The sequence below is a fragment of the Gastrolobium bilobum genome, unplaced genomic scaffold (genome assembly GCF_033153095.1).
Source record: "Gastrolobium bilobum isolate Gb01-03AN ecotype WA unplaced genomic scaffold, APGP_CSIRO_Gbil_v1 utg34787, whole genome shotgun sequence".
In the NCBI taxonomy this organism is placed as follows: Eukaryota; Viridiplantae; Streptophyta; class Magnoliopsida; order Fabales; family Fabaceae; genus Gastrolobium; species Gastrolobium bilobum.
Genome location: NW_026897009.1, coordinates 71,243 through 98,170, shown reverse-complemented (window position 1 = coordinate 98,170; position 26,928 = coordinate 71,243). Strand labels below are relative to the sequence as shown.

General features: G+C 29.8%; 3 protein-coding genes across 3 annotated transcripts; 1 reads left to right on the top strand and 2 right to left on the bottom strand.

Moving 5' to 3' along the window:
• Positions 1 to 886: 886 nt before the first annotated feature.
• On the bottom strand, positions 887 to 3,482 carry LOC133303405 (uncharacterized). Its single transcript, XM_061503318.1, has 4 exons — positions 3,195 to 3,482; positions 2,405 to 2,507; positions 1,266 to 1,427; positions 887 to 1,060 (listed from the first exon to the last, which is right to left on the bottom strand). Exons 1-4 carry the CDS (start codon positions 3,470 to 3,472, stop codon positions 890 to 892), a joined length of 714 nt encoding a protein of 237 aa, XP_061359302.1. The 5' UTR covers positions 3,473 to 3,482; the 3' UTR covers positions 887 to 889.
• Positions 3,483 to 6,675: 3,193 nt separating this feature from the next.
• LOC133303401 (uncharacterized) lies at positions 6,676 to 9,423 on the bottom strand. The gene is made up of 4 exons (XM_061503312.1): positions 9,050 to 9,423; positions 8,364 to 8,466; positions 7,332 to 7,493; positions 6,676 to 7,128 (listed from the first exon to the last, which is right to left on the bottom strand). The coding sequence occupies exons 1-4, from the start codon at positions 9,325 to 9,327 to the stop codon at positions 6,946 to 6,948; spliced, it is 726 nt and encodes a 241-aa protein (XP_061359296.1). The 5' UTR covers positions 9,328 to 9,423; the 3' UTR covers positions 6,676 to 6,945.
• Positions 9,424 to 20,966: 11,543 nt separating this feature from the next.
• On the top strand, positions 20,967 to 22,473 carry LOC133303402 (E3 ubiquitin-protein ligase ATL23). Its single transcript, XM_061503315.1, has one exon. The coding sequence runs from the start codon at positions 21,352 to 21,354 to the stop codon at positions 21,733 to 21,735; it is 384 nt and encodes a 127-aa protein (XP_061359299.1). The 5' UTR covers positions 20,967 to 21,351; the 3' UTR covers positions 21,736 to 22,473.
• Positions 22,474 to 26,928: the final 4,455 nt, after the last annotated feature.

Here is a 26,928-nt window from a genome sequence, read left to right as displayed (position 1 = left end):
CCACTTATTCCTCTATCCTGCATTCTATGCAATTTGAATACATAATCTAATATTAAATACAATTGCAATCACTATTTAGGGTTCATTTGGTGGTTAAACTACAAAGAACATATTAGGATAAGACCATCATATTATGCTCTCATCGAATGTTTGGTAAACCAACAAAATATGATAAGTTTTTACTGTTGATTCATTTTATTCTGTCCACAGCAGAATAAGCAGAATAAGTTATCCTAAAGGAGAACTCGAGTTAAAAATGAACAGAATAAGATAGCAATTGTCACAATATCTCATTCCAAATATAACTTCAAACACCACTATTGGAAGAATGCAATTTGTAGTACACAGCATGTACTCCATTCTATGATATTAAATATGTAATTCTCTTTTCCTAAACTTTTATCATTTATAAAAAAATTGCAACATACAACAAAATCACTACATTGAATATTCATTTTATGAGTTGACACCTGTTTGTAACACAAAATGTCTTTTCTTATATATCATCTATCAATTTATCGATTATTCAGCTAGTCCAATTCGAACCGAGTAAGACTACATAAACAACCAAACTCTCACTATCAAGTTTTAATACAAACTAGAGTAAAACAACCAAACTCTCACTATCAAGTTTTAATACATAATCTTACTCTTGACTACATATTCATCAATTTCCAGACTCGAAATCTCTAATTAAAGAAAACAAGCTTCTTTGATTGTTGGTACGACTGATACATCCCAAGCCACATATAAATAGAAATGAACGTTTATGACATTTATTTCCATTATTGCATTATTGGCATTGGCACCTATCAATCTACATAGACATTATTTAGATTCCTTTATAGGTTAAGTGCTACTGCAACTAAACTTCATATAGCTACATTTTTCACAAGAGGAAGTGAGGGGATTCCTCTTTTTTTATGCTCTTATGGGCACCGATCAAAGGGTCAATGACCTTCCTCCATGTGTTGTAGTCAACAGTAGCTCCAGTATCAGGCAATAAGAATCCGTTGACATAGAAAAAAGGCGTTCCATACACCCCTCTCAGAGCAGCATACTGCATTTTCAAAGAAGCTTAAAATTAATCAAACATGAAAAGTGTATTTGATTGTAAGCTGAGTTTTATTTACGTGCTCCTTTTAGTCTTAAATCAAAGAATTATGATATGAAAATACTAATTTTGAATACAAATTTCCAATCCATTAATATCTTCTAGTAATTGGAGTCGGTCTGAATGCAACCAAATAAAGATTTTGCTTTACCTTAAAAGAAACCCTGGTTTGAAGATCAGTTTTTCTGTCACTGAAGCCATCATTTACGGCATTACAATAAGAGCTCCCAACTACTTTTGCTGCAGACTTTATTATCTCCTCTACGATAGAAGCCCTGGATAAGTTCCGTGTTTGAGCATTATAGAATTTCTCCTGTTAAAGCGTATGCACCAGATCTGGTGAGCAAGAAACTTGAATAACTTTTTCTACAGAAAGATTGCAACCTAGATGCAACATTTATTTCTTAAGTACAACACAGAAGATACAAATAGCTGTGACATCAACGTAAACAACTTTTAGCCAGAGAAACATGACTTTCAAGTAGCCATGTTGCCCTTCCTTAAATAGTTACAGCAGGAACAGTCGCAGACTCGCATGGGTTATATTAAGACATGTTGCTGCACAAAAGTGGAGAGGAAATTCTAAAGAACCATTCCAACAATTTGAAGATTGAAGCAACAGTTTCTTAATTATGAAACTGCTGATTCAGCAAGGAAACTTTTCGTAGTGTGAACCCACACACTAAATTTCCCTTTGAACCAGGTGCAGAACTCAACCACCATATGATTGATAAAGAAGGAACAAAACAAGAAGAAAGAAAACAAAGGGAAAGAAAATTTAATAGAATTTTTTTGCTTTGAATATAATAAAACCTGGGGAATGAAAACCAAGAGATTGCAATTTTCTGTTTTTGGGGAACAATCCAAACAAAATGCATAAAAAATTAAAACTATCAACAGTTCAACACTATATTAGAGGCATTAATTGTGCAGTCTCTGAGTGTGTGTGCACGTAAAAGACAGACTCAAGCTCGGGTCTTTGGTCCACAGTCCACCAAATGACTCAATAATAACTAACATTAGACTTGAGTGTAAAAGTACAACTAAAAAGGACAACCAACAATGAGGAGCGGAAAGAACTGTGAACAGCTAAAAGTTCACTACCAGATAAACTTGAAAGTTCATGCAAATTTGAATCACAATGAAAATGGAAAACATCTTTTTGAATAGGTCTAAAGTCTAAAGCAATTCTAACATCCAATTTCACAATGGCAAAAGCTTCAAGTTAATGTGTACCGTATTCAACCAATACAGCAAATACAAATTGATTTAGAAACTGGAAATATTAACCTGATGCTCGAAGAACCACTCCAGCAAGGGGAATGTTGCAGATGTATTCAATGTGTTCACAATGTGCAGAGCACGAGATGCAACAAAAGCATTGTCATGGTAACTGCAATTTTGAGAATGAAAAAGAATAATTTCAATACATCACATATATGAATAGCAATTGAGGTCATGGTATAATTATGTTAAAAATGCAATCTAGCACACTCTTTTACCTTTGCTGAATTTCAAGATTCAACATGATTATATGATCCATAAAATCAAAAGATGAGGCGTTCCTTTGGTTTTAAAGGGCTTAAAAGAGTCTTCTACTAAAGAATAAGACAACATATGCGAAAAGAAGAATATAACTGAAGCAGAGAATTTTGCAAAATAGCGAATAAAACAGAGCTTTCTTTAGAAATAAATACAGAGATGGGACTTTGAAGTCTGGACTTGAATGACTCAATAATCAAGAAATTAGCTTTTTACTTCACCTATAATTAGAAGAGAGAGAGAGAGAGAGAGAGAGAAATAGAATGGAGACATTGGCAAAAATCAAAGAAAGAAAAACACAGTTAACATACGAAATTATATTATAAGATGACAACATCAGACACTATAGGGGACCTTTTCCTGCAAAACAATGGTAACCCTGAAATACCATGCCCTAAGTACTGGGTTTGGGTATTGTTGTCCATGGAAAACAATTATTGTGCCAATAAGTAATTTCATATCTTTATTAGGTAAGCATCATGCCAAAAAATAAAAGAAACCCCAAAGAGCGTCAACATGTAAATTAGGTGTCACTAACGGTAAAGGGAGGAGGTGAACGACAAGCGAAACTCTAAAACCGTAGTGGTGAAGAGCTTGTTTGAGTGGCGGCCACGAATCCCTGCTGTCGGGGCACAATGGATCATAAAACGCTTCGATCAAAATCGTGTCGAAATCGAAGGACCAATTCTTGTACGGGAACCCGGTCAATCTTGAAGGTGGTATGTAATCTGCATCAGCTGTGAAGAAAACTAAAAACTGCAACACAAGTAATTGCAATACCACTATCTCGGTCGCATGCTTTGGTGTCCGCAACATCCTTCACTTTACTCTCCCGTTCCAAAGCTCAACTTCCGAAGCAAATGCTGCTTTGGAGTTGTGGACTCCGTTTTCTTACTTGATTTGTTAATTAATATCTTCGTACGTGGGTCATAGCAATAAATAATGTATGATGTGGTTCGATAAGTACAAATACAGAATACACCAACTGCAACATAATTATATGGAATTTAATGGAGTTCAAGTACATTTAATCTCCAGGAATCTATAGGGGCGTTTGGTAAGGGAAAAAAAAATTTAATAGAAAAATATAATTACTGAAAAAATGATAAGAAAGTAAGTTTGATAAAAAAAAATTAAAAAAAGTTGTTTGGTTGACCAAAATATTACTGAAAAAATCTATTTAAATTTGCAAAGTCTATATTTGGTTAAATGTAAAATAATAATAGGAAAAAAGGTTAAATTGACGAAAATACCTCCATTATAAATTTTTTGTGGAAGTGAAGTCACTTACTATGAGGGTCAATTTGGTCCATAACTTTTTCATCATTTTTTCACTTCTTCATCTATCTCAAAATACGATATCTCAAACGGATTTTTGAAATAGTAAAAATCAACACAAAAAGAGTTTCCTATACTTTCTAATCTCCGTTTTTTTTTTTTGCAAACTTGTACCAAATATGATATTTCTCAATATCCACTTTGAGTTCCCCGTCAAACTCAAAATAAAACTTATATCAAACACGTCCTTAAGGCTTTCAGACAAAAACAAGGCACTGGATGGAAGGAAAAAAGTCAATAATAAAGATATCCAAATTGATTATGTCATAATTGAAATAACTAATAAGTATAAAACGTAGTTGGGGAAAGTTTATATTTATAAATTTTTTGTTTATAAATTTATATAAAGTATATTATGTTTAATCGGCAATATATCATTGAGTAGAGTATTACCGATCAGATATAATGTAATTTGTAAGTTTATAAAAAAAAAAAATTATAAACGGATCCTTCCTCTATAATTTGGCCATTTTTTATTATATATCGTGAATTGTAGTGTATCATAAGATATAAAAATATAAATAAATAATTTAAAATATATAATATATTTAATATCATATGAATTTAAAGTTAAAAAAGGATCCAATAATTTAAATAGATGAGTAACTAAAGTGCAAATCATTAAGAAAAATACAAATCAATTATTCTCTTACTCATCAATCATCAAAATTAATATTATCATTATCAACATCTATTAATGATATAATTAATCAATCATCCTCTTTATTAATATAGTTTTTACTCATTTCCCATTTCAATAATATGAGATATTTTTCCTTTATCATTCTTGTTAATTGGCGATATCATTTTGTTTATCGAGGTTTATAAAGATATCTTGAAAATGCACTTTTTTTTTTCTTTTTGTTTACGTAACCTTCTGTTACTTTAATTGGAATAAGTTTTTATATATTTTTTGATGGGAAAAACATATATCCTTCTAAATGATGTAAACTTATATTCTTTTATATCTTAACCATTGATTTCTGTCCATCAACGGTTATAATTTATTGGGTTAAACTTAATGGTCTAAATTTATTATTAATTAATTAATAATTTTAATCCAATAAATTATAACCGTTGATGGACGAAAATCAACGGTAAGAATCTAAAAGGATATAAGTTTACATCTTTTAAAATGATAGATGTTATTCCCATTTTTGATATAATTACGTTTTTACTTAATTAGTATTGTGTTATAGTTTAATAAATTTAACAACCTATGTACTAATAAACTCATTAAATTACTGCTAAATGACGATGTAATTTTTTCATCGATAATTTGCAAAAATTAATCTTTTTTAGAAAAAAAAACAAACGAAATAATATTTATGGTTGGACATGAAAAATGTGAGTGGGTTTTACTCGTCAAATACGCAATACAACATTGCCAAAAAGTTATGAAAATAGATTTATTATTATTATTTTTATTTTTATTTTTTTTGTAGGTATTGGTTGTTAAGGGGCAATGATTTGTTATAAAAAAAATTTCATATTGGTTTTTTTATCATTATTATTATTTTAAATATTCTTTTACTAGAACGATAAATAAATGAAACATTAATGATATTAATCATACTAGATTAAATAAATATGCTTAGAAACTTGTTTTCTAACTTTTAAATTTTCTGTACTACGTTTTTGTATTCTTGGATGTAACCAGAGCGGTAGGGGTAAACCATTATGTACCTCGTTAGAGTAAAGCCGATAGCCTAATAAAGTAATCATGCTAGCCAGCTCAAACATGCATCTAATTCAATCGCAACAAGAATTCATAAATATTCTGAGAGCATTTAACTAGTCAGAACATTATACGTGACACAAAGATTGAATATGTACAATCAAATTAACTTCAAGTAAATTTTATATAATAGACTGCCTCTACCCCTGTCCTAACAATTCCGCTATTGCGATCCCAACCTCCATCGTCCTCATAATCAGCTGAAAATAAAGCCATTCCCTGAAGAAAAACAACAACAATTATATCAAAAGAAAAATAGCACCATCACTATATCAACCTGTAGAGATTAGTAAGTAGAATTAGCAAACATAACGTATTATAAAAATTAGAACCTGATGAGTGTATTTACAGATCTGCCAAACCCTACACCAAAGCTTTCTCATAGGTGATCAATACCATATATAATAGCATTTATCTTCAGATGCACAATGCAGAAGGCACATGAGGAAAATACATATGGACTCAAATTAAGGTATCCAGAGACAACAAATACACAACAAGCGTTATTAGCTTTAGGCATGAAAACATGCACCGGACTCAATCATGTGAAAGCAATACAAGACATACCTCCGGCCTTTCCCTTTCCTCTGCCACCACGACCCCCAACACGATCATTGGAAGAATGCAATTTGTAGTATACAATATCTACTCATTCCATGATATTAAATATGCAATTCTCTTTTCCTCAACTTTTTTCATTTATAAAAAAGTTGCAACATGCAATAAAATCAGTACATTGAATATTCATTTTACAAGTTGAAACCTATCCGCTTGTCTGTAACACACAACTAGAAATGTCCCCTGTAGTAGGGGAACGAGCTTTGATCGAATGAACGGACTCTAGCGTGCGTTTGTCATCTAAATCCTTTCGGTAAAAATAAAATTCATTTTCACCCTTTATCTTATTTTTATAGAACTCTTGAATCTTACTTGTAAATCCCAATAATAATTAACCATGTAAATTGATACTTGATATTATAATTTCTTGAGATAGTTAGTCATATTTTTCCCTACTTGCTCACCGCATCATCACCCCGTTCTCGCTAATAGGGGCGGACAAAGGAACGTTTAAATGACCAATATATCCAACCCACGTATAAATATAAAGGAACGTTTATATTAAATTTATTTCCATTATAGGCATTGGCACCTATCAGTAAGCATAGACATTATTTTGGTTCCTTTACAGGTTAAGTGCTAATGCAACTAAACTTCATAGACCTGCATTTTTCACAAGTGAAGGGATTCCTTTCTCTTTTATGCTCTTATTGGCAGCGATCAAAGGGTCAATGACCTTCATCCATGTATTGTAGTCAATAGCAGCTCCAGAACCAGGCAATAAAAATCCGTTGACATAGAAAAAAGGCGTTCCATACACCCCTCTCAATGTAGCATACTGCATTTTCATAAAAACTTAAAATTAATCAAACATGAAAAATGCATTTGATTGAAAGGCGAGTTTTATTTATGTGCTTCTTCAAGTCTTAAATCAAAGAATCATGATATAAAAATAATAATTTCGAATACAAATTTCAAATCCATTCATATCTTCTAATAAATGGAGTCAATCTGAAGCCACCTAAAAAGATTTTGCCTTACCTTAAAAGAAACTCTGGTTTGAACATCAGTTTTTCCGTCACTGAAGCCATCATTAACGGCATTACAATAAGAGCTCCCAACTACTTCTGTTGCAGACTTTATTATCTCATCTGTTATAGAAGCTCTAGATGAGTTCAGTGTTTGAGCATTATCGAATTTCTCCTGTTAAATAGTATGCACCAGATCCGGTGAGCAAAGAAACTTGTACAACTTTTCCTACAGAAAGATTGCAACCTAGATGCAACATTTATTTCTTGAGTACAATACAACACGGAAGATACAAATCATTGTGACATCAACGTAAGCAACTTTTACCCAGAGATACATGACTTTCAAGTAGCCATGTTGCCTTTCCTTATATATTTATAACAGGAATGGTCGCAGACTCGCATGAGTTATATTAAGACATGTTTCTGCACAAAAGTGGAGAGGAAATTCTAAAGAACCACTCCAACAATTTGGAGATTCAATCAAGAGTTCCCTAATTTAACACGATGAAAAGTTTCCTTGCTGAAGCAGGAGTGTCAAAAAAAAATTCTCATCATTCTTGCTTTGAATATAATAAAACCAGGGGAATAAAAACCAAGAGATTGCAATTTTCAGTTGTCGGGGATCAATCCAAACAGAATGCATAAAAAAGTTTAACACAGTATATTAATGGCATTAATTGTGCAGTCTCTGAGTGTGTGTGCACGAAAAAGACAGACTCAAGCTCGGGTCTTTGGTCCACAGACCACCAAATGACTCAATAATAACTAACATGAGACTTGAGTGTAAAAGTACAACAAAAAAGGACAACCAACAATGAGGAGCGGAAAAGAACTGAGAACAGCTAAAAGTTCACTACAAGAATACCGTGAAAATCTCAGCAGATTTGAAGCACAATGAAAACGGAAAACATATTTTTGAATCAGTATAACTCTAAAGCAAATCTCACATCCAATTTCACAATGGCGAAAGCCTCAAGTCAATGTGTACCGTATTCAACCAATACAGCAAATACAAATCGATTTTGAAACTGGAAATATTAACCTGATGCTCGAAGAACCACTCCAGCAAGGGGAATGTTGCAGATGTATTCAATGTGTTCACAATGTGCAGAGCACGAGATGCAACAAAAGCATTGTCATGGTAACTGCGATTTCCAGAATGAAGAAAAATAATTTCAATACATCACATGTATGGAATAACAATTGAGGTCATGGTACAATTATGTCAAAAATGCTGTCTAGCACACTTCCTTTTTATCTTCCCTGAATTTCAGAATTCAACAAGATTATATGATTCATCAAATCAAAAGACGAGGCATTCCTTTGGATTTCAAGGGCTTAAAAGAGTTTTCCATTCAAGAATAAGACAACATATGCGAAAAGAAGCCTAACACCCACTCCAAGACAAGAACAAGCCGCATGATAAATTACCTAGCATATAACTAACGCAGAGAATTTTGCAAAATAGCTTATAAAACAAGAGATTAGTGTTTTAATAGATATTTTTACACACACGCAAAAATGAGTGTTCTATATTTTATTTGTCTCTTTTAATGGACCCACACACCCACATGTTATATATATCGGAGATAATTCCCATCATGCCAAAAAATTAAAAAAAAAAAAAAACCCAAAATAAGAAATTCTTGATTAAAGGAAAAATAGATTCTGTGAGAAATGAGAAGAAACAAAATGAGAGCATCAGCATGTAAATTAGGTGTGACTTACGGTAAAGGGAGGAGGTGAACGACAAGTGAAACTCGAGAACCGTAGTGTTGGAGAGCTTGTTTGAGTGGGGGCCACGAATCCCTGCTGTCTGGACACAATGGATCATAGAACGCTTCGATCAAAATCGTGTCGAAATCGAAGGACCGATTCTTGTACGGGAACCCGGTCAATCTTGAAGGTGGTATGTAATCTGCATCAGCTGTGAAGAAAACTAAAAACTGCAACACAAGTAATTGTAGTACCACTATCCCGATCGCGTGCTTTGGTTTCTGCAACATCCTTCAATTTACTTTCTCACTCCAAAGCTCTACTGCCCAAGCATATGCTATTATGCTGGATTGGAGTTGTGGACTCTGTTTTCTTGATTTGTTAATTAATTAATTCCTTCGTATGTAAGCGATAATAATAAATAAGATCTGCTGTGGTTTTATTAGTAAAAATACCAGCTGCAGCAAAAAGTCAACAATAACTAATTAATTAAGTCAACAACAAAAATAGTCAACAAAAACAAGGTACTGGATAGAAGAAAAAAGTCAACAACAAAAAGTATACAAATTAAATTATCATATTTTATATATATATATATGGCAATAATAATCATGGGAAATACATTTCCAATAAAGAAAAAAAAAAGATCATATCTATTTTTATGTGTATATATGAAATAAAATTATCTTATATAATATAAAAAAACTATTCTCCAAATATATATGGCAATTTTTTATTTTTTTTCCAGAGATAGTAAGAAAATCTTTATATACTTTTTAATGTAATGCATTAAATTCATGAAAATAATATACAACACAAATTAGATTCGTATCATAGAATTTACTATAGAAAGGCTAAATCTTACAACGAATTAATTCTTAGAAATTCCTTGGGCCCCTTTGGTACGTGGAATTTCTAGGGATTCCCGGAAAATTGAATTTTTCTAAAATTTTAATTTTAGATATTATCGTAAACTGAATGTAAAAATTATATTTTTAAAAATTGAAATTCTCGGATAAAAAAAAATTCTCCCCTACCAAACACCCCCTAAAACACTATCATGTGAATTGTATAAGTAATATCATCCAATCGCAAGAGCAAAAATATTACTCGAGGAAAGTGTAGATTCAGCTATGTCACACTGATACTTGACATAAGATACGACACAATACGACATTTTGACAAGTTAAGACATATTTTGATATTAAATAATATTTTTAATTTATATTGTGTATATTATATTTTAATATTCAATAGTTTAGCAAAAAAATGAAACTAAACTTATAAGGAGAATGTTATAGTTATTACCTCTTTTTGTTACTACTTGTTACTACTAAATCGTAACCATTGTTTTTCGTCAATCTAACGGTTATAATTTATTAAAAATTAATAATTAATTAATAAGTATGACCCAATAAATTATAACAGTTAGATTGACGAAAATCAACGGTTATGATTTTGTAGTAACAAGTACTAACAAAAAGATAAAGTAACTATAACATCTCCAAACTTATAATACCGATTTTGCGAAAAGATAAGACATCCTAGATATTTATATTAAACTCAATAAAATAATAATTGTAATCAAACGATTATAGTAGTTGGAACAAAAAATGTAACGCAACGTAACTTTTGAATTATTTTTTGAGTCTCTACAATATATGTTAGAGTATCAGAGTGTATCAGACACGACACAAATTTTTTGAAATGTGGGATCTTAACATGATTCAGCTATTCACTTGTATCAAAAAAATAAGCAATGAAGTGGCCATCAGTAGTTAAAAAGGGAATTTACCAGGGAACGTTTAACTAACAAGGAAATAGAAGTTTCAAATTTGAACTTTTGAAACGAAAATAAAAATTTTAAGATGGGAAATTTTTTTTTCGGCCAACTTGAAATAAGTTTATATCTGGTCTCTCCAAAACTAGGTCGTTTTGTTTATTTATTTTCTTATATTAATTGATTTACCTTTGAATGGTTATGATTTCATTTTTCTCTCTTCCTTTATCACCATTGATCTATCTTTGTACGGTTATAATTTAGTAGCCGGAGATAAAATTATCTCAAGTAGCTTGAGAAATGATAAGCCTTATTAAGATAAATATATTTGTAAAATTTAACATTATTTAAATTAAATTAGTTGAGTTTCTTATTAACCGACATATAAATTAAATAAAAAATCATTTAAACAAGGTTACGTACCAAGCATTAAGCATAGTTATTGTAATCAAATATATAAAAATGAAATTGTTCATTCGAACATTTTATAATTTGTTTCATTTGCAAACACCTATTATAAATTATAAAACATTTGGTTTTAACTTTCAAAAGATAAATTAATTATTATGTAACTATAAAAATAAATCTTTCTAATTCAACAAATTTTTTAATAAAGTTCTTATATATCATGAAAAATTATAATAACATGTCCAAAACAAAAAATATACAATGATTATAAATATTTAAATCCGGTTAACTGATAAAGACTTATTTAAAAACAATAAAAATATGATTTATTAGAAAAAAATCAGATATATATAATTGTTCAATTTTTTTATAAAATTATAAGAATTTTTAAAGTTGCTTAAATATATTTAAACTATATCAGTTATATTTATAAATATTTTAATCCATTTTCACTTAAATTACTAATAAAAGTGATATTTTTAAATCTTTTATTTACTTTAATTTTTAAATATGTGGACGGTGCAAGTGTGCAACCCCAAAACTCAGGTTGTGCACGACAATCGTAATGTTTTTTGACTTTATTTTTATACAGATTTTTTTTTTAAAATAATATAATTAAATTATATTATCGTTAAGAGATAATATATATTTAATAAATATTAGGCAATATTATTTATTATGTGACTGAATATAAAGTTTTATAGAGTCACTAACTTATAATTATGTACTCCGAAAAATATATTATTATAATATTAAAAAAATTATCATCAGTTGAAACCAAGAGAGAAAAAAGTGGAAATGGATTCTTTAATGTGTCAAAAAAAAACATGATAAGGTCATGTGGGAAGATCACAATCATACAAAGGTAAATCAACGGTTATGATTTCGTAACTACTTATTTTATCATTTTTTTTTCTCCTCTTTTTTTACTATTGATCCACTTTTGTATGGTTATGATTCTCCACATTACATAGTCATGTGAATTTTCATATTAAAGGATCCAGATCCGAAAAAAATACTTCCCACAACAACAGTACGTAGTTATAAGAAGTGACTAGAAAAAATCTTATATCTTAACATACTTTATATTATATGCTTATGAAAAAATTTGTTTCTAATTTCTTTCAGTTTGTGTTAATTAACATCAGCTCGTTATTCGAGATAAAAAAAATAAATCATAAATATTATTTTTAACCAATTTTATTTCTTAGACTAGGAAAATCAAAATCAAAATATGTTATGCACAACCTAAATGGACATCGTGTTACTACTCTCAGTTGGAGGAAACTAAAACACCTGGTGAAAGTGGAAAATAGACGCACGATAATGGGCCGAGACTGCCAAATACGATAACACAGATCTAATCTTATCTGATACACTGCTAGAGATAAGGAGGGATTATATTTGATTTTTTTGTCAACACAAAACAAGGGAAAATATGTTTTTATATATTGTATAAAATAATTTGTCTCATACAACATATAAATAAAAAAGATAAAATACATTAAAAAAATAGAAAGGAAAAAAAAAAGAATATCATCTATGTTTCATGGAGAATGATCCGTTTACAAATTTTTTTGACAAATTTTTACAAATTACACTATCTTTCTCCAGGAGAACATAGTGAAACCTAGTGTTCTTCCGGGAGAAGATAGCGTAGTTTGTAAATATAACTTGCCCTATTTTTTATATATTATATGAGATAATTTCGTCTCATACAACTTGATATACATATTTTCTTAAATAAGTCTTTAGTTATTACGAATTTTTTTTTTGTGATATAAATAGTTGTCATCTTTTTAATAAAAATATTTAGGTGATAATTTTACCCCTTCAATTTATTTGTTTTTTGGCTCTATATATGGAAAGTGCATCCGGGTCAAATGGCAGAATCACATTCGCATGGCGATGATGTTCATCCACAACATGTTTCCATTTTTCATTTTCTTAAAACTTTCTATAAATATAAACATTTTGTATCCAATCATTTTAATCTATTATGCTTTTTTCTATCTCAAAGTAGATTTTTTATTTTTGTATTAACACTCATATCTTTTAATCTTTTACATATAATAAAATTTATAGTTAAAAATTAGAGCTTGAAAGATATTACTTAAGGGAAATAATTTTTTTATATTTTTGAAGATTGTTTTCTCATACTGTGAAATATCAAAATTCGTGATATCCTCTTTTTTATTTTTTTAACAAGATGTGAATCGTATCATTTATTGTATATATGACATAAAAAGTGGTTTTTTCACCTTTTTACCCCTTATTAATTAATTAATAATCATTTTGCCCCTGATTCGAAACTATTTATCAATCTGTCCCTCTTTAGTCGACTACCTTGCATTTTTAATCGACTAAATGACTAAAACAGACAAAAAATGGCTGCTGGGAGATTTAGTCGACTAAATCTCCCTATTTAGTCGACTAAATCTTCATATTTTACAAAAAAAAAATAAGTCAGTATGATTTTAATCGATTAAGTAGAGAGATTTAGTCGATTAAATCTCCCAACAACCGTTTAGTCGATTAAAAATGCAAGGTAGTCGATTAAAGAGGGGCAGATTAGTAGATAGTTTCAAATCAGGGGCAAAATAGTTATTAATTAATTAATAAGGGGCAAAAGGGTGAAAAAGCCCATAAAAAGTACTACTTTATATAACATGAAAAAAGAGAAGCCATAATTTAAACATCAGAATGCCATTGCTGGAAACAAAATTCAAAATGGCCAATAATTACCGGGAAGAACATATCATGGTGTCAACGAAAATAGACTAAGTGACATGATTGAAAATGATTAGTACAAATTTTCGAGTTCAATTTCCTTTATGTATTTATTAGTGAGTTGTTTATAAGTAATAATATTATTGATTGTCGATGAATTACATGCTTATATTAGTTCGAGTAAAGAATAGTTGAATTATTAAAACAAGTATTAAGTCTTAAAACTTACTGTTAAAAATAGGAAAAAACTATTCTCATGTTATATGATATAAGTTTTTTCTCCTACATATTTTTCGATGACTGCGCTATCTTTTTTTTTAATTTTTTTTTTCAAGTGATGAAACTCATAAATTTATCTTAATAATATCAGATAACTTATCTCTTTTAATATAAAATTAATAAAACCTTTAAAAATATCGTCGCCTTTTGATACTTGATTGTATCATAAAATATTAGTCTCGTATTTAGTAGAGATCATCTAGATCTTAGAATAAGACAATTAATAAAAAAAAAAAAAGAGTGCAAGGTCAAAAACTCTGACACTCAGCTGACTCATACCGCATACCTTCAAATGCGGAAGAAATGATGATCTCGACCCCGTAAAGTTAACTCTTGCATTGTGATCCACCAAACAAGGGATACAAGATTAAAATTTAACGTGAGGGGTTAAAATTAAGGAAATAATGTTTCTCTCGTATAAAAAATTATTTTAACCCAACATTTTAAGGTCTTTGATGATTTTTTTTTTAATATATTCCTTTTTTTTTTTTTGCTATGCCAATATATCCCTTTATGTAAAAACATTTTGAGGTTAAGGTGTAAATATTACACAGGTCAAATTTTTTTGTTTACCTCATATTTATTTAATTTTACTAGAAATGAGAGACAATGATGATCGAACTCGTGATCTTATGGTTAAAGAAGCTCTAATATCATATAAAAAATTATTTCAACCCAAAACTTTAAGAGTTGGATGATGACTTTTTTGGTGATTTATATTATTCTCTAACATGTTGTAAGAGATAGTTTTTTTATACATATATAAAAATATTTAGAGCTCATATGGGATTATATGAAAAAAAAACACATGAACACTTATATATGTGGAAGATAAAATTATTGCTTACAATACGAGAAATATTAATTCTTAAAATAAAATATATATACCATAAAAAAGTTAAAAAAAAATTTAGTTTACTTTTAACTTTTTTCCTTTATTCTATACAAATGTTTTATAGTGCAATAAAAGTTACATCTTTTATACAAAAATTTTATCGACAAAAGTAATTATGTTAAAGTTTAATTACTTTATACGAGTCAAATTAAAAATAACGACTTTTTTTTTTGTGCAAAGTTAAGAAACCCACTACTTAAAGCAAACTGTTTAATTTTTCAAACAAACAATGCGGCTGTTGGATTTCCTTGTCTTCATCTGTAGTTTGTCGTACTTAGCTCGGGAGATTAGAATGTTTTCAGGGAATCACTGGCATGCATTTTCTAATTTTTTATTTTTGAAAAACATTACAAAACTAAAGAAGTCAATTTTTAATTCCTAAATTAATTTTAAAAAGTGTATTTTTAATGTTATTTACTTTAATTGTACCGCCGATAAACAAACTCCGAACGCAACCTCCCCTATTTTGGTAAAGTTGAAGGGTCCGCCCCAAAATATGCTTTTGTTTTTCGGTGGATGCCGCTAACTAGGGAGAAAGTATTTAGTGGCTTGGACTATGGTAGTCCTTTCTCAAAATATAAAAAAAAAAAAGAACGAAGAGGGAAAAAATAAAAAAGAGAAGGGTAGAAATGGAAGAAAGTTTTTCATTTATGGAAAAAGGACCCCTGAATAAGTGGTGGACCTGGAGCGTATTAAATTTTTCCCTAACTAGGAGTGTTAAAGGAATGAGCCCGGATCGGTCCTTAGTCTTAAAAAATTAAAACCTAACTTGTTATTTATTATGAATATAATTATTAATCTATAATTTAATTTATTTATAAAATATAAAAATTTAATTTAGCCCGGTAAAAAAAATAAGACAATAAAAAATTATCCAAATAAAATATACAATAAAAACGATAATAATTTCAAAAAGATTCATAAATTCAATGCATATCAAAACAAAAAAATATAATATAAAATTATTCAAAAATTCTGTTTAACGAATAAAATGGGATAAAATTAGAGGTGACAAAACGGGTCAGCCCGCCCAACTCGATGTCAACGCGCCAAAAATGGGTTGGCTCACCCCGTCCCGCATTTTGATATGGGTTGAAAATCTCAACCCACCTCGTTTTGTGGTGGATTGGCGGGTTGTTGGTCAACACGCCTAATAAAAAAAATACAAAATAAAAATAAATTATATTTATTAATTTTATATTATTTCTTATTTTCATTTCATAATTCCTTTAGTTTTTTTCCAATCTCAAACCTAAATGTATACTAATATTTAGTTAAATATTTTTTAAGAACTTATTTTTGCCTCAATATATGGATAACCTTTGGATTTAAATAAATTGTTTTACTTTATTTTTTGTTGGGGAGTACTTAGATAAAAAAAATTCATATCACAAAAGCTTAGTGACAATTAAAATACTTCCTGTTAGTAAAAAAAAAAAACTGACCCGCGGGCCAAACCGTTCCGACCCACCGCCAACCCGATTTGACCCACAACCAAACGGGACGGGTTGAGGTGAGTTGGTGGGTTGAATAGTATAACCTAACCCGCCCTGTTTTGGCAGGTTGACCCGTCGAGTTCAACCTAAATTGCAGAGAGAGCTGTTACGAGCAGTATAAAAACTATAAAATAAAAATTTGTATATTATGCCAGACTAAAAGACTATAAAACCAGACTTTTGAATTAAAACATGAAACTTTTTTATTGAATCAATTTTTAAAAAAGTCCAAACCTAATTCAAGTAACAAATTTTAAACATATCAGCTCATATTTTTACGAATGGTTATATTTATTTCATTTAACATGATATAACCCATCTTCCTACACAAACATAACAAAGGTGGATCTCACCTTTATTTTTTTTGTCTCTTCAATCATTTGTGAATCCTTTTTTTATTTTGTTTCATTAACATGAGACAACATATTTACATTAACATAAGAAAAAGATCCCCTTTTTCAAATAGGGGAAAAAAAGAGCCCCCACCCCAAGTGGTTCTTCGAGAGTACCGCTATAGGTACATCATTGCATAAAATAGAAAAAAATCGGACATGCAAGGAAATAAATCAAAAGATAAGAATTTAAATAATATAAAAAAATTTGATTTTAAAAAAAAGATGCACCTAAGTGGATGCGTCCGATGCACAATACAAATTTTCCCCACCTCTAAACTCAGAAGCATGGACACGTATTTTCTTAACAAATTTGTGTGTCGGACACCGACACACTCCGACAAGCGGTCAACATTTTCGGACAACGCTCCTACATGTTCCGATACGTGTTTCCGACACGCGGTCCAATTTTTTCGACACGCAGTCAACGCTTTAGCACGCATTTGACACTTTTTTTATTAACTAAAAATTAAAAATTAATTAATAAGTCAATTTTTTCTGTTATGAAATTTTACATATAAAAGTAACAAGATATGAAAAATTATTTTTGTTTTATATTTATATTATGAAATTTGAATATTTGATTGGTTATATGACTTTTTATGGACTATTATATCTCTTAAATATAAATTATATTATATATTAAAAATATTATTTAATATCAAAATGTGACTTAATATGTCAAAATATAATATTTTTTAGAATTAACATGTCGACGTATCGTATTGTGTCGTATCTCATATCCCGTGACGATAGATATAGCCTCTAAGTAGGGGTGTAAATGGGCCAGGCTGGCCCAGCCTAGCCTACGACCCGGCCTACATTGAGCCCAACCTAGACCCGACCTTTCAGAAAAGTAGAGTAGGCTTAGGCTTATAAAAAAGTTTTTTTAATAAATAGGTCATAGGCCAATTTTGTCAAGCCCGACCTACAGCCTTGTAGGCTGGCCTATTTAATTTATTAAAATAAAATAATAAAATAATATTTATTTTATGTAGTAAAGACACAAAGTACCAAATACCAATATCTCTTACTTTTTGAGCTATTTTATTTTATGAAAGGAAAACTTGTCTAATGTCTCCAAATTTTACATGCTGTTGCAACTTAATACCATGGAGCAATGGATACTTTGTTGGATTATGATGTTACTGATGAAGATCTTTCAAAAATACTCTTCTTTCCCTTGTCTTGATGGTGGTTTAAAGATTTTTAGATGAATGACATTCCCTTGTCTCCACTAATTGTATTTTTCTTATTTTTCCCATTCTTTGACTCTGTTCCTCTATGATATACATTCTAGAGCTGAGGTATTAGGTTGACTCTTTCTTGTTTGTCATTTTTTTCATATGAGAAGTACTAGTGCATGCATGAATGAAACTTTCTTTGCTCTATACAATTATTTTTTTTGCTTAGTATATATAGTGGGAGGCCTACAAGGCGTAGGCCATGTCAGACTTTCTTATTTTTGAAAATGAATCGAGCTTGGCATACAAATAAAGCTTTTAATAAACCAGTAAGTTAGATAGGCCAAATATTTTTTTAACGTAAACTTGTGCCAGGACGGCCAAAGTTCAGCCCATTTACTCCCCTACTCCTGAGCCATCTTAACTCGAAGGGAAATCGGACAACCTGGGACCGTAGCACTGAGTCGTGTTTGGATATACAAATAAAGGGCCCTATGCTTTTAAGATGGGACCAACGGAAAAAAATTCAGATGCAGACCTTTTTTGGTACAAACGGAAAAAATGCTTCGTCACCCTCAGGCCCGTGTGTCAGTGACTCAGTGATAGCTTTCTTCTTACGTGGCTATCCCAAATCATATCGTAGGACACGATGATGAAAGGAAAAAATTTATATACGTCAAATACAATTAAAAAACGTTTTACAAAAGTTAAATTATGATAATATACTTTTGGAAAAGTTCAAAAACATGGGGAAGTATATTGTGATAACCAAGTTGTGTTACTACCAAGTGACTATCAATCAATTTTATCATTAGATCGATTATATTGATCCAACGGTTATATTTATTTTCATCTGTGTATGGTCATGATTCTCCAAATTTAATACTTTATATTTATTTTCACCTTTGTATGATTATGATTTTTCATATTTAATGTTTTCACTTTAAATATGAGGAATCATGACCATACAAAGATGAAAATAAATATAACCGTTGGATCAACATAATCGATCTAACGGTGAGATTGATTGATAGTCACTTGGTATTAACACAACTTAGTTGTCACAATATCCTTCTCTTAAAAAACATATGTGGTTTATGTTTTGAGTTTAATATTTATGATATTATAGAAAATAATTTAATTTTTTTATATAAGAATCCATATTTTCTGATATTATAGGAAAAAAATTATCAGATGCAGACCTTTTTTGGTACAAACGGAAAAAATGCTTCGTCGCCCTCAGGCCCGTGTGTCAGTGATTCAGTGGTAGCTTTCTTCTTACGTGGCTATCCCAAATCATATCGTAGGACACGATGAAAGGAAAAAAATTATATACGTCAAATACAATTAAAAAACGTTTTACAAAAGTTAAATTATGATAATATATTTTTGGAAAAGTTAAAAAACATATGTTGTTTATGTTTTGAGTTTAATATTTCTGATATTATAGGAAATAATTTAATTTTTTTATATAAATAAAATATGTGAATCCATATTTTTTCTTTCTTCTTTTCATATTATGTGTGCCAAGAAAATAATTTTTCCATTTTACTTTCTCTTATTCTAACAAAGGATCACGACATATCAATCAACAAGAATGAGTATGTGTGAGAATTTAAAAGCATATATAATTTCCATGGGTTTTAATTTCGTCATATTATAAAAAGAGGGTGGAAGATTCATCCGGACACAAAAACAATGAAATTGATTTTTTTTTCCTCCAACATAATCTTTACATTTCCCAGTTTTAATATGTTGTTGATATAAAATTTTTTACGTTTTCACTTAATTAATATTGTGATATAAATTAATAAATTTAACAACTTATATACTATTAAACTCACTAAATTACTGTTAAATGATGATGTAATTTTTTCATTGATAATTCACATTAATTAATCTTTTTGAAAAAAGAGAGAGGAAATAATATTTATCGTGAGACGTGAAAACTGTGGGCGGGTTTTACTTATCAAATAAGCAATACACCATCGCCAAAATGTTACCAAAACAGCTCTATAATAGTAATAATAGTTATTAATTTTGTACGTAACATGGTATTTTAGGGTGGTAGCTTGGTAGCGTGAACGGCAGGGCTAAGTCCTTGCCTATCCGTTAGAAGCATTGTTCGAGTGCTAAGGGGCGATTATTTGTTATAATTTTTTTATATTGGTTGTGTTAATCGTTATTATTATTTTTATATTCTTTTACCAGAAGGATAAATAAGTGAAACATAAATGATATTAATCCATACATAAAATTAATATAGTTATTTTTTTTCTAACTTTTGAATTTTCAGTACTACATTTTTGCATTGATAAAATTAATATCGTTATTATTATGTGTGGTAATATAAACATGTTATTTGATCATAATTATTTATTTAAAAATAATATATTTTTATTTATTATTAATAAGTGAAAATAAATAATTTTAATCAAATAATATTATTACGTAACCACTCTTCGAAATGAGAGGATACAAATTCACTTGTTTGAGGTATTATCTCGAGTGTTCAGTTCAGATGCCATAGATTATCGAATTTATGACTGACAACCTGTCTTATCTCATAGAGAGCAGAAATTCGTTTAACAAACAGAGAATTCAATATCAAGTTTTCTATCAAGTACATTAAATTTAAATATATATAATGAATAAAAAAGATATCAAGTAAATTTTCACTAGTAATTTACCTAAAAAAGAAAAATCTTAGATAGTAAATACAGGTGTGCATTGGTTTAAAAATTAAAATTTTCATTAGTGCGTTGGAGCGAAGCCATACTAATACCCCTTTCTTCTTTCTAATCCGTCTCCATTGCAATTCTCAAGTCACGAGTCTCAACCTTGCTATCCCCAACCCACCTTAATAGTATATAACTCACACACACAAGCTTCCAAATACAACCCCCCAGGATCTCTGATCTGCCTCTTCAGAGTCCCTATTATTTTTAATCTGTTGGTTTTCCAAACACACAAATTCCCACACCAGAACCCTCTTATTGTGCGATATGCTGTGTAGCTGGCACCCTCACCCATCACCTTGGGTACTCCTCCACCAACCACCACTAATAGCACCACATTAATTTGGTTTCCTTTGGTCCTCACCCAGTGGTATACAAGGTGGTGTGTGAAACTGAAAGGTGCAAGGCCAAAATGCTTGATTCCGTCCTTTTCGCGCTTTTCTTGCCTTGTCTTGGCATGAGCTCCATCTTCATCATCTACATGTGCCTTCTCTGGTACGTCACTACCCATCAGCCTCCCGTCACACCACCGGCGAAGTCCGTCTCTGAAAAGGGGTTGTCCCCTTCGGAGCTCGAGAAGCTTCCTAGAATCACCGGAAAAGAATTGGTCATGGGCACTGAATGCGCCGTGTGCCTCGACGACATCGAGAACGAGCAACCGGTTCGACTGGTCCCCGGTTGCAACCACGGGTTCCATGTGGAATGTGCTGACACTTGGTTTTCCAAGCACCCGCTTTGTCCAGTTTGTCGAGCCAAGCTCGACCCTCAAAATTTCACTTCTGAAAGTCCATGCTGAAGAATGAAGATTCAATCCCAGTCACGGTGGTATCATTGTTAGGAAAAATAAACGAAGGAACAAGGGAAGGGAAAATTATTTAGCCTTTTTTTAATTTTATTTTATTAATGTTAAGTTACTTTTGTGTCGTGTGTCAGGGCCTTATGAATTTAGCACCGAAAAACACTGTCTTTCTCTTTTTGGGGTTTTCACTGTCCCGTACGGTTCTACTACTTTAGGATTATATTTATGATATTGTAGGGTGGAGCGGCGTGCGGTGCAGGGAGGAGGGTCCATGCTTTAATTTTAGCCTTTTTATTTTTAATTATTAATTGTTAAATTACAGCGCTCAATGGTTGATGGACTTGGACGGAGATGTATATGTTATGTCATGCTTTTCAGAATTTTCACTTTTTTCCCCTAGAAAGAATTGCATGTAAAAAGGGTTTTTCTGGCATAAATGACCCTAGTGGGGGAAGAATGGAGGACAAAGAGCGGCCAATTCACGCTAACAAGTAAATACAAGACGCGTATGTCAGGGTTTGTTGTAGCAAGTGGATGAATGGGTCGTGAATTGAACGGTTTCGTATACTTTCCATTGGAGTCACAGACCGTACACAATGTGATTTTGATTTTGGTTTTGATCGTATCACCTAAACGACAAACAACTAGATGCCAGCTGGGTTTGCGTGACTTGATCATCTACTTCATTAAATTTGGTTTAACAATGTTAAAAATTAAAACCTGGGCAAGATTAAACCTTTCAAATAAAAGTAACTGTAATTAATTATGGGTTTGCTTCTCTTTTTTTTTTATAATCAATGTAGTTATTGAATCAAAAACGACATTGTTTGAGACGAAAAATTAAAGTATTTTTGTAATTATAATTTATTTTAGAGTTATAATAGTCTTTTTTATTATAATTTTTTAATTTTTGAACCCGAAACAACATCTTTTTAAGAATGAATGTAAATAACTTATCTACATTCACTTTAAAGCCATTAATTATTTAGTATAATTATTAGGGGTGATGGGGATGGTTGATGAATCTTTCTTCATTAATTACATGTGATCATAGAATGGTATGAACAGTTCAGTGCTTATGACCAAATGGGTCCGTAAGCTTTGCCAGGGACAATTTTTTGGTGTATTAGATTTACCTAATTCGGTAAAAAAAAATTATATTTGATATTTTTTTACTTTTTTGAAAAAAAAAATCTCACCATATTAAAAAAGAAGAAACTTTTGAAAAAAAAAATAGAACGAGATATTATAACTATCAAAAATTCTTACTACTTATCATATTATCGGTGGATCAAGGAGAGAGAATGTTAAAAAAATTTTGAAGAGAGAGAAAATATTACTCTAATAATAATTAGATAAGTAATAAATTAGCAGTGAAGAATTATTAATAGTGAGAATATTCCTTCTAAAAAAAATATACCCAAATTGAATACATCTAATATATCAAAAATTTGTTTATGTGGCAGCTGGGTGGTACATCGAGACTTTGACTTTGTTTGTGGTTGGTAAAGGAAATGAGCCCCACGGACGGGGAGTGGATGTCTGGTTGAGCATTGGGTTGCATTAAATGAAGCTGATGATAGCACCTGCATATAAGGTTTTATGATGAGAAGAGGATAGAATTTATATATAAAGAAAATAGGATATTGTGACACCCAAATTATGTTATATTCATGTGACACTCAGTCAATCTTACTGTTAGATCGCTTATGTTGATCCAACGATTATATTTATTTTCATCTTTGTATGGTCATGATTTCCCAAATTTAATATTTTATATTTATTTCTACCTTTGTATGGTTATGATTTCCCATATTTAATGCTTTCACTTTAAATTTGAGAAATCATGACCATACAAAGATGGAAATAAATATAACCGTAAGATAACATAAGCGATCTAACGGTGAGATTGACTGGGTGTCACATGGGTGTAACATAACTTGGGTGTCACAATATCCTATCTCACACCCAAGTTATGTTACACCCATGTGACACCCAGTCAATCTCATCGTTAGATCGCTTATGTTGATCCAACAGTTATATTTATTTCCATCTTTGTATGGTCATGATTTCCCGAATTTAATATTTTATATTTATTTCTACCTTTGTATGGTTATGATTTCCCATATTTAATGCTTTCACTTTAAATTTGAGAAATCATGACCATACAAAGATGGAAATAAATATAACCGTTGGATCAATATAAGCGATTTAACGGTGAGATTGACTGGGTATCACATATATGTAACATAATTTGAGTGTCACAATATACTATCCCAAAAAAGAAAAAGAAAAAAGGATAGAACAAATCAACGAATAATATTCCATTTCACAGACTCACCACCAATCTGTCAGTAAGTAACGTCTTTAAATGTTCCAGCTTTCCAGTCAAAAATATCTTCTGATTACGCAGTTTTCCAGCTGGAAATACCTGCTGTTGCTAGTAATTATTACTTCTCAACTTCAACCGCATGGGATGTCCTACGAGGAATTAATATTTTTTATATAGTAAAAAATAAAAATATTTTTTATTAATATAAAAATATGTGAGATCTGTATGAAAATATAAAAAGAGATGAGATAAAAAAAGAAAATGAGAAATCGTACTTACTTTCATAGAAAAAGTGTTTATCGTTTTAAATAACATAATTTGTGTTATTTCACTCTCACAAAGAGTAGAACACATTCCTTTAATTTTTTTGTCCACTCTCTCCCACCATTATTTATCTCTTTTTCTTACTTAAAATGACACAATTTTACATCTTTTAAAATGATACTCACTTTTTACTACTTTTATATATGTTTAGAAAATAATTTTCTCTCCTACAACATGAGAAACAATAATTCTATTAAAACTAATCTTCTAGCATTAAAATATGAAAAAAATAATGTCTGTCATATAAAAATATGTGATTTTCATTATAAAGACAAGAAAAAATATTAATGAAATCTATTCACTTTCTATGTAAATGTAATAGAAAAAAAATTTATACAACAAAAACAAAATCATTAAACCCTTGAAATATTAATTTTTTTAAATCTCAAATCAAACTTTACATTGAGATTTCTTCTTTCTTTTATTTTTATTTGGGTGAGAACTTTATATTGGGATTTATTTGAATTTTCTTAAAGTAATTTTTTACCGACAGTCGAAGACTTTTTGAAGCATAGAGATTATCGAAATAGATTTTATTTATATCAACAAAACTTTTTTCTTACACTCAGTCAAAGATCGAACTCTTGGCAATTTAAGAAACTCAGACCATCTACTAAATGTACGGAGCTTTATTGCTATATTAATTAGGATTTATTTATATATTAACAACCAATACCAATAAATCACTTACAGTTAATAACATTAATAATTGGGTTTAATATCATAATGAATGGGTATTGCAAAATTCTTCAAATTTACATAATATTTAACTGTACTATTATAAAAAAAATTCAATTTAGCCTTCAATTATTGTTTTTTAGAACTACCGATATTAAAATTGATAACATGTATGAATTATTATTATTCATTTAACAATGTGAAAATAAAAGATAAATTTGTAAGGACTTTTTATTCTTTAATTGAAATTAACTTCAATCATTTTAAAACTTTTTATTATATAATTACAATTATTTTAAATATTTTTATTGATATTTGTTTTCTTTTGAAAGATGAAAAATTCAAAATAATCGGCATAACAACTCCCATGTATTCCGCTATGATATTCTTAACATTTTGGCGGAAATTTGATTAATTTAAAAATGCCTGCATACACAGCTGGTACCTCAAAAGATATTCTTATTAAGTAATAAAAAAATCCTACATAATATGTACAAAATAAAAAATTTACATACTCATGATCTATCGTATAAACATCTCACATGAGCATTAAAGAGGTGCTTTCTAGATTGTATTACTTGAAAAATGTTGCTTTCCTATATTTAAGTTTTATTAAACTTCTTCCGTATATATCGAGCAGTGTAAAGGATTAATAGAACCAAATATGGAAAAATATTTTCTCATGTTGCATGATATTCAATTCTTATATTATGATCCTTCAATTTGTGTACAATATTTTTTTTTTAATAAATGTGGAATCCACTACTAGTTGAGTCACAACATGACAATTCAATTCTCATGCTACATGAAAAAATCAAATCTCACAAAATATACGCATACTTATTTAAGAGAAAAGTTATATTTATAAATTTTTTATTTATAAATTCTTACAAATTATATTATATATTTCTGGAGATACATAATATAATTTATAAAAAAAAAAATTATAAGCGGATACTCTCACTTTATTTAAACTTTGAAAATTAATGGTGAAAAAAAAAACAAAAAAGTTATGAGACAATAGCCTTATAAAGCCGTATTTGGTATGACAAGATTGCGAAAAGCGTCGAATATTAATGTTTTATGACATCGTTATCTCAATTCAGTGCCGAAGTTATTATTTTTTCGGGATCTTCATCGCCTCTTAATAAGCGGTCTATTATCAATGATGATTTATGTTTGATAAAAAAACACACTCCATGATAAGGGTACTTTCAAAAAATAATAATAATAAAGAGTTATAATTATTAATTGAAAAAATTAATAGAATAATATCAATGTTAATTTTTTAGTCGACAATCATATTTTTTAAATTAACTCTTAACTTTAAAGAGTCAAATTAGAAAATAAGAATTTGCATTCGTGAAATTTTAACAAAACCATTAAGCAATCTACCTTGATATTTTCTCCGACAGAATATTATAATATGTTTTAAAAAGTATGGACTAAGTAATAAAAGTTACAAAAATAAGTAATGAAGATATGTAGTTTCTATATGTTCGTAATTTTTTTTTGACTAATTTGTAACTTTTTATTACTCAAATTCGTAATATTTTGCATAAAATATGTAATTAAAAGAAGAGAAATATATTTATCATGTTATATGAGATAATTTATTTCATATAATATATAAAAAAGTGGATAAGATCCATATAAAAAAAGAAAAAAAATCTCATCTATTTTAATGTGTATTGCATGAGACATTTTATCTTATGCAATATAATAAATATATGTCTCTTAAAAGAAATACCATACTGCCTTTTTTTAAACAAGAAATAACGAAATGCACCCCTACAGACCTCAAAATGAGCTACAAAAGATTAGTGGATAATTATTTTATGGGAGAATAATTTCTA

Excerpts from the sequence above, each read along its gene's own strand:
- LOC133303402 (XM_061503315.1), top strand. The coding sequence starts at position 21,352 with ATGCTTGATTCCGTCCTTTTCGCGCTTTTCTTGCCTTGTCTTGGCATG.
- LOC133303401 (XM_061503312.1), bottom strand. The coding sequence starts at position 9,327 with ATGTTGCAGAAACCAAAGCACGCGATCGGGATAGTGGTACTACAATTA. Across the intron at positions 7,494-8,363 it reads AGTGGTTCTTCGAGCATCAG|GAGAAATTCGATAATGCTCA; the intron begins GTTAATATTTCC and ends ACTATTTAACAG. Across the intron at positions 7,129-7,331 it reads AAACCAGAGTTTCTTTTAAG|TATGCTACATTGAGAGGGGT; the intron begins GTAAGGCAAAAT and ends ATGAAAATGCAG.
- LOC133303405 (XM_061503318.1), bottom strand. The coding sequence starts at position 3,472 with ATGTTGCGGACACCAAAGCATGCGACCGAGATAGTGGTATTGCAATTA. Across the intron at positions 1,428-2,404 it reads AGTGGTTCTTCGAGCATCAG|GAGAAATTCTATAATGCTCA; the intron begins GTTAATATTTCC and ends ACGCTTTAACAG. Across the intron at positions 1,061-1,265 it reads AAACCAGGGTTTCTTTTAAG|TATGCTGCTCTGAGAGGGGT; the intron begins GTAAAGCAAAAT and ends TTGAAAATGCAG.